This window comes from Triticum aestivum, chromosome 3A, assembly GCF_018294505.1.
Source record: "Triticum aestivum cultivar Chinese Spring chromosome 3A, IWGSC CS RefSeq v2.1, whole genome shotgun sequence".
Classification (NCBI taxonomy): Eukaryota; Viridiplantae; Streptophyta; class Magnoliopsida; order Poales; family Poaceae; genus Triticum; species Triticum aestivum.
In genome coordinates this window covers 527267003-527279438 of record NC_057800.1, presented here as the reverse complement: position 1 = coordinate 527279438, position 12436 = coordinate 527267003, and the positions used below count along the sequence as shown (strand labels likewise).

Genomic DNA, 12436 nt, shown 5'->3' with positions numbered 1-12436 from the left:
CGAGGCCAAAAGACATGACAGTGTATTCATATGAACCAAAGCTTGTCCTGAAAGCTGTCTTGGGAATATCTTGCTCACGGATTCGAATCTGATGATAACCCATACGGAGATCAAGCTTGGAGAATACTTGGGCACCTTTGAGTTGTTCGAACAGCTCGTTGATGTTGGGAAGTGCGTATTTGTTCTTGATGGTCTTCTTGTTCAAAGGACGGTAATCCACACAAAGTCGGTCCGTTCCATCCTTCTTCTTCACAAAAAAGAACACCACAACCCCACGGAGAAGAACTAGGCCGGATGAGACCCATTCTCTCTTGAACATCGAGTTGTTTCTTCAGCTCCTTCAACTCTTCAGGTCCGAGCTTGTAAGGACACTTGCACACTGGTTCCGTGCCAGGCTCAAGATCGATGATGAATTCAACTGGCCGGTGCGGAGGCATTCCTGGAAGCTCTTCTGGAAAGACGTCTTGATATTCGCAAACAACTGGGATTTGCGAGATAGCATCTAGTTCACCCTTCTCATTGAGAGAAAACAGACGGATTGTATTATCCCGAGCGGCAAAGACAATTATATCCTCAGACGAATGAGTCAATTGAATTTGCCTGGCTGCACAATCAAGCTGAGCCTTGTGCTTAGAAAGCCAATCCATCCCGAGAATAAGATCAATATCCGAGTTACCAAGAACCATTGGAGAAGCCAGAAACTTGAAATCACCCATCATGATAGAAATATTCGGAACCATCATACTAGAACTCAGACGCTTAGCCAGAAAGACGACTTGCATAGCTCTAGGTAATTCCTTAGTACTAAAATTGTTCTCCAATGCAAATGGAAATGACATGAAGGAATGCGATGCACCAGAGTCAAAAAGTACTTTTGCGGGAACATCGTTAACAGGAAGGTTACCCATGATGACATCTGACGAGTCCTCTGCCTGAGCTGCGTTCATCAAGTTGACCTTGGCGTGCTTGGGGTTATGCTTGACCATAGCTGTACTTGCCGATCTCACAGGAGGAGGAGGAGGAGGGAGACGCCTCTGATTGAAGCACTTGTTGGCATAGTGACCCTTCTGTTGGCACTTGTTGCACGTGACCTCTGAAAGCGGACGGTGATACGGAGCACTTGATCTTGGAGCTTGAGACGAAGTCTTGTTCTGAAAGCCAGGGTTGGGTGGGTGGGAAGATCCACTGCCACCTTTACTCTTCTGCTGATACGGCTGACGGAACGGAGGAGGAGGAAGCCAATACTTCTGCTGCTTGGCCACTTGAGTAGAGGAAGAAGGAGTAGCATCTCTGACTCGCTTCTTGGAAGCATCACACCTCAGTTGAGCAGCCTCTTGCTTCAATGACATGTTGTAGAACTCATCGTATCTCAAGGGCTCAAAGAGAACAAGAGCTAGCTGAATTTCTTCTCTGAGACCACCCCTGAACTAGTATATCATGCTCTTCTCGTCAGGGACGTCCTACTTAGCAAAGTGGGCGAGCTTCTGAAACAACTTGTTGTAGTCATAGACAGACAAAGAGCCTTGCTTCAGGTTGCGGAATTCCTCACGCTTGCTTTCAACCACGCTCTGAGGAATATGATGAGCTTTGAAGTCTTGACAGAATTCATCCCAGGTAATCACACGGCCTCCTCTGGAATCCTTGTACTGCTGAAACCATTCTGCAGCTTGGACTTTGAGTTGGAAGGAAGCGAACTTGATGAAGTCCTCGGGCCTGACGTTACTGCACTCGAAATGCTTGCACAGATCCACGAGCCAATCGTCAGCATCAGTTGCCTCAACACAATTGCTGAAAGTCTTTGGCCCGTTAGCAAGGAACTGGTTGAGTGTAGCAAAGTGATTCTGATTGTTGCCTTGGTTGCCTTGGTTCGCTTGATTGCGCTCGTGAAGAATTTGCATGATCAATTGTGTGTTTGTATTGGTTGCGGCCATCACAGCTTGCCATGCCTCCGGAGGAGGTGGAGGTGGTGGCGGATCCTGATTCTGATTCTGATTGGTGCTCTTAGCGGGAGCCATTCTGAAGAGGGTGACAACCATTAGCACAATGACAGATAATATGAAGCTGAATCAAACGGGATGAAATTGCAACATATAGTCTTCACATCCGAACAAAATGATTGAATGCATTCCACTTGAAATGGTCACATATCCATAAATTGAGAAGCCACTTAGAATTTAGGTAGAGGAATAAATCAACAAGGTACGGATCAAGAACGAATAGTCGGTAAGAAATCCCAATCTCAAACCAAATATCCGTGGAAGAAGAACTAGAGCTACAAGAATTCCCACCTATGAAACTCCCGAACCTTTCCGGTTATGCAATCAGGTGTTGGGGATACAGGGGAAGCATAATATCTCACCCAAATCTAGCAAATCCTACATCCAGCTGTATCCATCCTTCAACACATAACCGAGAAAAAACTTCAGAAACCATCTACATCAACCTTCGAAAAGCATCCGTTATACAAGTTATGGCGATACTCCCGAACTCCCGCCCCAGTACTGGGTGGCGTCGAGGTTATCTCACCAACGAATTGCATAAAAGAGATTTTCGATGTCAGCGTACTAAACTCAGGTATTCCAGAACTACAACGATAAAATTGTGACGACAACACCTCGGAGCTCAACTCCCCGGGACACTGCCACAACCCCTAAAGATAGGAGGCACCAAGAACAATGTTCTCGTCACAAAACCATCAGAATGATTCCAAGATACCCGCGTGATCCTAAAAAAAATTAGTGAAATTTGAGAAGAGAAGAGTCAAAAGTCTACGTCAGGATGCCTTACCAGAGCAATGAGGAGACTGGGGAGTAAAAAGAATTCCTAACCTCTCCGATATATAATTCCTAAATGACTCAAAACATTTTTCTAGACTTAACTCGGCCGCTAAAAACGATCAAGCAATGGGGGCTCCTAAGGTCGGGGAAGGCTCTGATTACCAACTTGTAACGCCCTCGATGCGGCTATATCTCCCACGTGTCGAGGCACGACTTAGAGGCATAACCGCATTGAAAGCAGTGTCGCAAGTTAGGCAATCTTCACAACATCCCATGTAAAATATGTAATAAAAGGGGAGATACATAGTTGGCTTAAACTTGCCACGTCACACAAAGTACATAAATAGCATTACAACATTCAAACACTCATGGCCCGACTACGGCGCCAAAATAAAAGATAAACCCAACATGCGACACGGTCCCGATCACCCCAACTGGGCACCACTACTGATCATCAGGGAAAGACACGTAGTATCAGTGTGAGTCCTCGTCGAACTCCCACTTGAGCTCAAGCGCGTCATCTGGAGCGGAATCATCAGGCCCTGCATCTGGTTTGGAAGTAATCTGTGAGCCACAGGGACTCAGCAATCTTGCACCCTCGCGATCAAGACTATTTAAGCTTATGGGTAAGGCAAGGTAAATATGTGGAGCTGCAGCAAGCAACTAGCATATATGGTGGCTATCCTGTTCGCAAAAGAGAGCGAGAAGAGGAGGCAAAGCACGAGCGAGTAACTAGAGGGCATCCTGCGGCAAGCATTACTCCAACACCGTGTTCACTTCCCGGACTCCGCCGAGAAGAGACCATCACGGCAACTCACACAGTTGATTCATTTTAATTAAGTTAAGGTTCAAGTTATCTACAACCGGACATTAACAAATTCCCATCTGCCCATAACCGCGGGCACGGCTTTCGAAAGTTCAAATCCCTGCAGGGGAGTCCCAACTTAGCCCATGACAAGCTCTCACGGTCAACGAAGGTATAGACCTCCTCCCGAGACATTCCGATCAGACTTGGTATCTCGATTCTACAAGACACTTCGACAAGTTAAAACAAATCCAACAACACCACCCGAATGTGCCGACAAATCCCGATAGGAGCTGCACATATCTCGTTCTTAGGGCACACTCAGATGAGACTAGCTACGAGTAAAACCAACCCTCAAGTTGCCCCGAGGTGGCCCCGCGGGCAGGTCAATCGGACCAACACTCAGAGGAGCACTGGCCCAGGGGGGGTTAAATAAGATGACCCTCGGGCTCCGGAAACCCAAGGGAAAAAGAGGCTAGATGGCAAATGGTAAAACCAAGGTTGAGCATTGCTGGAAAAGCTTTAATCAAGGCGAACTATCAAGGGGTTCCCATTATCACCCAACCGCGTAAGGAACGCAAAATCCGGGAACATAACACCGATATGACGGAAACTAGGGCGGCAAGAGTGGAACAAAACACTAGACGAGAGGCCGAGCCTTCCACCCTTTACCAAGTATATAAATGCATTAAGATAACAAGATAATATAATGATATCCCAACAAGTAAATAATGTTCCAACAAGGAACGGGCTCCAATCTTCACCTACAACTAGCAACGCTATAAGAGGGGCTGAGCAAAGCGGTAACATAGCCAATCAACGGTTTGCTAGGACATGGTGGGTTAGAGGTTTGACATGGCAATTTGGGAGGCATGATAAGCAAGTGGTAGGCATCATAGCATAGGCATAGCAAAAGAGCGAGCATCTAGCAAAGCAAAGATAGTAGTGATTTCGAGGGTATGATCATCTTGCCTGCAAAGTTGTCAGAGTTGACTGGATCCTCGAAAGCAAACTCAACGGGCTCCTCGTTAGCGAACTCGTCTCCCGGCTCTACCCAAACAAGACAAATAAGCAACAAGGACACAATCAACCACGTGCAAACTCAAACAACATGATGCGAAGATGGTATGCTATGCGGGATGCAATATGTGATGCATATGCAAGATTTGACAAGGAATGCATGAACCTGGCCTCAACATGGAAATCCAAGTGTGCCACTGGAAAGATGAGATGAAATCGCTTAAAAACGATATAAAGAACACCGGAATCGGAGTCACGGTTTGGAAATGGCAAGCAATTCAAAAATGACCACGTTCTGTGATTTACAGCAAGTAGCCATCTAAATGCAACAAGATGACCATGCTACAGCACCCAAACATGGCAACAAAATACATGGCAGGGATCCATTCATGATGCTTAACAAAAGACTAGCACTGAGCTACGGCCAATTCATCCAATAACAGGTTCAAGCAAGCATGGCAAAAATGCATTTGGTAAACAGATTTCAGACTTAGTGAAATTAACACTTGCCTGGAATTTCAGATCAGATACCACACTTTGGAGCATGAAAACTATATACTACAGGACCTGAAGATGGCAAAGTAAACCATGGCATGGAGCTACTCAATGAGCTTAACAAAAGTCCCTTAGTGACCTTCAGCCGAAAGGGATCAGAAAATACATTTGCAAGCATGTGAACATGGCAAAACATAATCAGTTCCCAGACTTGGTGAAAACTGGAGCATGCTAAAACAGATATCAAGTAGGCATGTTTACGAGCTCGATGCACTCACTACAGAGCAAGTCATGACAATCTAAGCATACACCCATCAATAATACACAAAATACAAGCTAGACATGGCAAGAACAATAACATAGCATACACGGATCAACTATAACATCCTCGGCAAAATTGCTAACAAGTTGACAATCTGCCCAGATTCACGAAATGATAAAAGTAGAGCTCGATTGACTCAAGCTAGGGTGCTCCATAATTGCAAACAAGGATATGGATGGATAGAGAACTACAAGATTAACAAATCATCCTTACTGATCATCCTCAAAAGAGGCACGGATCACTAGGAAACAACAAGAACATATGGCATATTGAGATAAACAGATCAAGGGCTTAGTGAAAATGCTAAGTCCCTGAAATCGGCATTAACGAATGCACCACTTTGCAAGCTTGTTCTAGTCACCACACACATCACAAAAATACATGGATTGCACCTCTGGATAGATGGAAAAACATATAACAAAACTCATGTAGAGCTCAGGGGCATATCATGCACACAATAATCATGGCAAAAATGACAAATATCTAATTGGAGCAGCGGATCTGACAATTATCTCAAATAGCACTCTTTCAACAGTATTTCGGACATCACGATGAACTCAAATGAAAATGATGCAATGAGATGAATGATGTGCTTTTTGAGACGAACATTTTGATATGCTATATGCCCAAAACGGAGCTACGGATGCGGAGATACGACATAATGAAATATGCAAAAAAAATTAGGGTTCCGGGGCAAAAAGTCAACCCGAGACAAATCCCAGATCTAGATCCAGCCGGGCGCGGACTTCGAGGCTCGCCGGAAACTGTTCACCGGGGAGGAGGACGACGCCGGAGGAGGTCGCCAGAGTGGCACGGACGTCGAGGAGGTGGTCGGCGGCGGGCGCGGCGACTCGGGCGCGGCGAGGTGGCGGCTTGCGGCGCGGTCGGCGAGGTCGCTGGACGCCGGCCTCGGGCGGCGCGCACTCCGGCGCGGCGGCGCAGCTCGGGAGAGGCGGCGGATGGCGGCGGCGGGGCGAGCTGGGAGGCGGCGGGGCGCGTGGGCCTCGGGGGCCCTCCCCGGGCCGAGCGGGCCAGCGAAGTGGGGCGGCTCGGAGGGCGAGTGGCGGAGCGCCACATGGCGGCGGCGGGCGGATCCGGACGTGTCCGTCGGTGGCGGCTCTGTCCGGCGGCGCGCGATGATGATTTTTTTAGGGTTTGGAAGGGGAGATCCGGAATTTTGAGGAGGGGGTCTTTATATAGAGGTAGAGGGAGCTAGGAGTGTCGAAATGAGGTGCGGTTTTCGGCCACGCAATCGTGATCGAACGCTCTAGATGATGGAGAGGGTTTTGGTGGGTTTTGGGCCAACTTGGAGGGGTGCTGGGCTGCAACACACACGAGGCCTTCTCGGTCCCTCGGTTAACCGTTGGAGCATCAAACGAAGTCCAAATGGTACGAAACTTGACAGGCGGTCTACCGGTAGTAAACCAAGGCCGCTTGGCAAGTCTCTGTCCAATCCGGAAATGTTTAATCCCCACACACAAAAGAAAGGTAGAAATGACCACCAGAGGAGAACGGAGCGCCGGAATGCAAAACGGACAACGGGGAAAATGCTCGAATGCATGAGATGAACACGTATGCAAATGCAATGCACATGATGACATGATATGAGATGTATGACAACGACAACAACACACGGAGACAAAAAACCCGAATCCGAGAAAATAAAATAACTTAACGCCGGAAACGGCAAGGGTTGGAGTACATATTGGGTAAATCATATTCGGGGTGTTACAGGCTGCCCCCACCCCGCCCCCTCACTCCCCACCAGCGACCAATGCTTCAAACCAATACCCACCTTTTGATGTCGATGGCGGCGACAAGTGATGGAGAGCCGCGGCGGCTAGCGTTGGGGTGTTGCAACCACGGCGACAAGTGATGGAGATCCGGCCTTTCTTTTCTTGGAAGCAGCCCCAATTTTTGCTTCCGACGCCCTTGCCTTTTGCTGGAACTAGTGTAAGATTTTGCTACCACCATGTTTGTTTTTTGATGGAACCATCCAAATTCTTGCTGCCATGTCATTTGCTTTTTGGTACAACCAGTGTACAATTTTGCTACCACTATCTTCAGTTTTTGCTGGAACCAAGCCAAATTTTTGCTACCATGTCATTTGTTTTTGGTACAACCAGCGTACAATTTTGCTACTACCATCTTTGGTTTTTTGCTGGAACCAATCATTTTTTTGCTACCATGTTGTTTTGATGGAACCAGTGCATCACTTTTTTTGCTACAACCGTTTGAGTTTTTGCTACAATCAATGTTCTCAATTACATGACACGCATCACGGCATCATGTAATTTGCTGGAACCAGCAAAAAGTTGTTCGAAGCAACAGGATTTTTTGTCCGAACCAGCGTTTCTTTTTGCTGAAACTAGCTAATTTGTTTGCTACAAATCGACTACTGAAATTTTTCTGTTGCTGAGATTTTTGCTGGCACCGTCATTATTTTTGCTGGAACCGACAAATCTTTTTTGCTTCAACCCAACACTGGAGTTTTTGTAGCTTTTTCTTGCTAGACATGGCGGTGTAAGTCGACAACGGTGGCGAGCCGGAGACGGGGCGCTGCAACCATGATGACAGCACGCTGGGAACCCTCCTGTGTTCGATTTGCAACCATAGCGAGCGAAGGCAACCAAGAAGTGATGTGCACGAGCGACAGGCGAGCGCGGGTGACTGGCATGGTAGCAAGGGTGGCAAGCAAGCACGGGAAGACGAGGACAAGCGCGGGCGGCCGGCGAGCGCACGGGATCTGGCATGTGCGCACGCTGCCTTTTTTCCTTTATTTTCTCTGTGTGTTTGACTTTTAAAACAAAGCAATCAAACGGTTAGGAAAGTATGTATCAAATGGCTGAGGCTTGACCGACCCAACTGTTCGACCGGTGCGCCGGGACCTATAAGGGCCCTTGAAAATATGAGCACTCTGTTTTCATGATAACTGGCAAGTTGCTCCATTGGAACGTGACTGAAGCCAACCATCGACTTTAAGTTTAACTAGCCGGGAGTTCGACTTTAAGTTTAACTAGCCGGGAGTTGGCTTGTCCTCATTTTTAATAGATACTCGAATGAAAAAATACGATATGTTCAGTTACTACCTGCTTCCCTTTGGTCAGATCTCTGTTTTACTGCTCACGTGAAGTACACCGCGCGCATGACCTATCAAAGAGCTCGAAAGAAACACACGGCCATCTCAGGGAATTCCAATCTATCGGCCCACACTAGTAATCGACAAAGAGGGCACATTTTACAAAGCAGAGGGGCAAGAACAAACTAGAAAAGCACAAACTTTCGATCAACGAACACTGTATCCGATGGCAAATGTAGACTAACAATGTACGCTCATAGCTAGACGGCAAATGTATGTAGACTAATAATGTGCGCTCATGCTAGACGTCAGCGATCAACCTGTGAGGGTAAATCCTCTACCAATAAACTCACCGGCACGAAGCCATGCATACAACTCAATGCCAAACAATGCGGCAACCCCGGCTTGCTCAGCCTTCAGGTCCTTTCTGTTTTTCAGCAAGAGCTTTACAGCATCAACCTCTTTCCAGAAAGCCTCGTAACGGCCAGGAATGCTGCAACAAACGTGTCCTCCATCAGTAAATATATCAAACTTCTGATAAGTGATTACAGCACCATAAATGAAGTACGCCTGTTAAATTGTCCTAGGGCACATCTAGATGTGCTCTAGTTATTGCACATCTAAATGATAGAATCATGCAGAAAGAGAAAAAAAAAAGAAAAAAAAAATATCCACATGAATCTCAACATAAGATCAATGACATAGAAGTTAGATGTGCAATACTTATGACATATCTAGATGTGCTTTAGCAAAACTGTTTTTGTTTCGAACCAGTTGTCATACAGTTAAATGGTTAAATAGGAACGGACATACAAATAACCCAGATGCAGAAACCAGACATAACCCAGAATACCAATATGCATAAACCAACATCATAAAGAATCCAGGATCCCTACAGTCTAATCCAGAGTGGAACTCATGAACATTGTGTCATATTTACGATATTGTTTCTTCATCAAGGAATCAAATTCTAACAATTCATAGTTTATCTTGCACGTCCTTGCGGGCTTGGACAGGTTCGAAACAAAAGACCGAGATCAAACTAATGTTGCCACCTCCTAACTCTAATATTTAGGAGGTGACAACCAACTGTAAAAGATTATCACCCAACCATAAGAACTTCAAAGTTATGCATGTAATGTGCTATCCATAATTCCATATAAGCTCAATATAAACTGACATGACCAAGCAGTGCGATTCCCAATAGACAAGGCAGCAAACCCAACTGAAGTATTTTATAAATAAAGCAGATTTCATTCAGCATTAAGACACCCCGCATAGTTAATGAACATCCATCCAGTAGAAGCCATATGATCAATCAAAAGGAAAGATAATCTGAAATGAAAGACTCCTACTCTATTCTTAATTAAGGTGGTGTTCACAAGTAGCCTCTAGTTGAAACCTCACACAAGCTAGAATTTACATTGGTTAGAAAACCTGAATCCTCAATATCTTGAGTGATACAAATCAGCACACAAGGGATAACAACTAGGCGGGCCGTAAAATTTGTTGTAGTCCATTTTCAAGAGAGAGCATCATGGCTGCCTGGACGCAAGGACAATAGGATTTCGCTACAAAGCCTGAAACTCCCTTTTGGATTTTGGTTCTTGAAACCTTGCTACTAGTAAAAATAAAAACAAACAAGAAACAGTTAACTTTATTTCAGGGTGCCCAAACCAAGCTATATAGAGTCCATGGCTATACGGCAAACCATCAGCTAGAGCCCTTTTGCATCCCCAATTCCCCCATCCGACCACTAAACCTCGCAAGCTGCAACAAGAAAAACCCACAATACACCATCCGTGGCACGCAAGCTGACAAATCGAAATTGGCATACCCAGACCAAACAAGCACCAATGAACCCTACAAAGGCGTAACGTTAACTACTTATCGCAACTGAATCGGAAGCTGCAACTGAATCACAAGCTAGTAGGCACATCATCTGGCAGATCAACATCAGGAAACAATCTATGATGCAGGAGCACAGGAGAGATGGATGGTAGGGGCTAGGGATCGTACGGACCTGGCGAGGCGGGTGTAGAAGAGCTGCTTGGAGAGCTCCTGGCACTTTTCGACGGTGGGCGGGTCGACGACGTACTGCCTGTTCCTCTCCATGAGCGTCTTGTGGTACTCGCGCCCTTGCTTGGCCGCCGAGCTCGCCACCTCGGCCGCCTTGGACTGCATCGCGCTCCCTTGCTTGGCCGCGAAGCTCGCCGCCTTGGACGCCTTGGACTGCAGCGTGGCCCCGTGCTTGGCCGCGATGCTTGCCGCCTCGGACGCCTTGGACTGCAGCGCGCCCCCGTGCTTGGCCGCGAAGCTTGCCGCCTCGGACGCCTTGGACTGCAGAGTGGCCCCGTGCTTGGCCGCGAAGCTTGCCGCCTCGGACTGCAGCGCACCCCCGTGCTTGGCCGCGAACCTCGTCGCCTCGGCCGCCTTGGACTGCAGCTGCGCCATCCTCGAGGCCAACGCCGCCCTGGACTGCAGCGCCATCCTTGACGCCAGCGCCGCCATGGATCTGCCCGCCGTTCGCAGGTGCAATGCGGAGGAGAAGGTTAGAGGTAGATCGGCACGCAAACTCGCGACCAATTTGATGACGGTTTCGCTGGTTGGTTCACCTCTGCTTTCTTGGTGAGGGGGTTTGGAGGACGGAGCCGAAGAGATTCTAGAAGGCGTAACGCAGGCAGAGCCGTAAGGGCCGACGGGATGTGTTCTATAGGGGCGCTTTGCACAAGTAGATCCCGTTTCCCGCAAAAAAAACAAACAAACAAGTGTAGATCCCATTAAGCGTACGATTGGTAAGTTTACAACCGCCTATGGTAAATAAATACTTGCAGCACAAGATTTAGAGTCCTTGAAAGTTTGTAGCAGATAAGATAACAATTGTGTGCAAATCATGATGACATAAACATGTACAGTAGCAATTTTTTTAATTTTATTTCAAAATAGTTTGAATTGCTTACCACATATACTGGGGCGTGGCTAACGCGCGCGCGCGCGCCTCCCAGTCGGCGCGCTCGATTTCCGACCAGGTCGATCCGACAGCAAGACGACAACTTAGCGAACCATTGCGCGCGTCCTATTCCCTTTGGCGATCGATTCTGGCTGTGAGCGCTCTACCTGTTCGTGAGTTTGGCCCAGTGCTGGCCCAATACAACCCCTAGGCTCTATTCCCTTTCCATATTTTTCCTTTTGGGCCTGTATTTTTCTATTTCGCCTATTCTCTTTCTGGGCTAGCGGTTTTTCAGGGACAATAGTGGGCGGGAAATTACACTTCTAATTGAAATAAACTACGACTTTCAACAAAAATTAATTGCTACTTGTGCACACAAAAATACATTAGCATATCCTTCTTTTCCCTTTGATCTAATTTGTCCATGAAACATATTTTTATTAAGAAAAAATAGCATGCTCAATTGAATTGATCTACAGCTTTCTGATTCAAACCGCAATGCTCATTAATAGATCTACTATGAACATTTTTTCAAATTAATGACAAAATTACCAAAGTAAGAACATATTTTAAAAATATTGAACAACTTTTTAAATTTGTGATTTTTCTGGAAATCATGAATATTTTTGAAAAAACATGACAACTTATTAAAAACAAAAACATTTTATTGTGTCCCTATTTAACATTTTGTGTAATTAAATTTTAAAAGATATTTTGAATATCTTTCGAAAACCATTTTTTGATAGGGTGGCACTGCTGTCACGACGTCCGCCCCGACTCGCGTTTCGCTAAGACAGGGTGGCAGTAGTGTCACGTGCTCGTCCCGGCGTCCGTCGTCGCTACCGGGACGACGTCCGCCTCGACTCGCGTTACGCTAACACAGGGTGGCAGTGGTGTCACGTGCTCGTCTCGGCGTCCGTCGTCGCTGCCGCGACGACGTCCGCCCCGACTCGCGTTTCGCTAAGACAGGGTGGCAGTAGTGTCACGT

At 46.8% G+C, this 12436-nt stretch overlaps 1 protein-coding gene across 2 annotated transcripts; it reads right to left on the bottom strand.

The window, feature by feature from the left end:
* Positions 1-8684: 8684 nt before the first annotated feature.
* LOC123058560 (uncharacterized) lies at positions 8685-11242 on the bottom strand. 2 transcript variants are annotated; one of them, XM_044481272.1, is made up of 3 exons: positions 11114-11221; positions 10522-11013; positions 8685-8991 (listed from the first exon to the last, which is right to left on the bottom strand). In XM_044481272.1, the coding sequence occupies exons 2-3, from the start codon at positions 11007-11009 to the stop codon at positions 8814-8816; spliced, it is 666 nt and encodes a 221-aa protein (XP_044337207.1). In that variant the 5' UTR covers positions 11010-11013; positions 11114-11221; the 3' UTR covers positions 8685-8813. The 2 variants fall into 2 exon arrangements, with proteins under 2 accessions (XP_044337207.1, XP_044337206.1); XM_044481271.1 differs by having other exon boundaries at positions 10522-11242.
* Positions 11243-12436: the final 1194 nt, after the last annotated feature.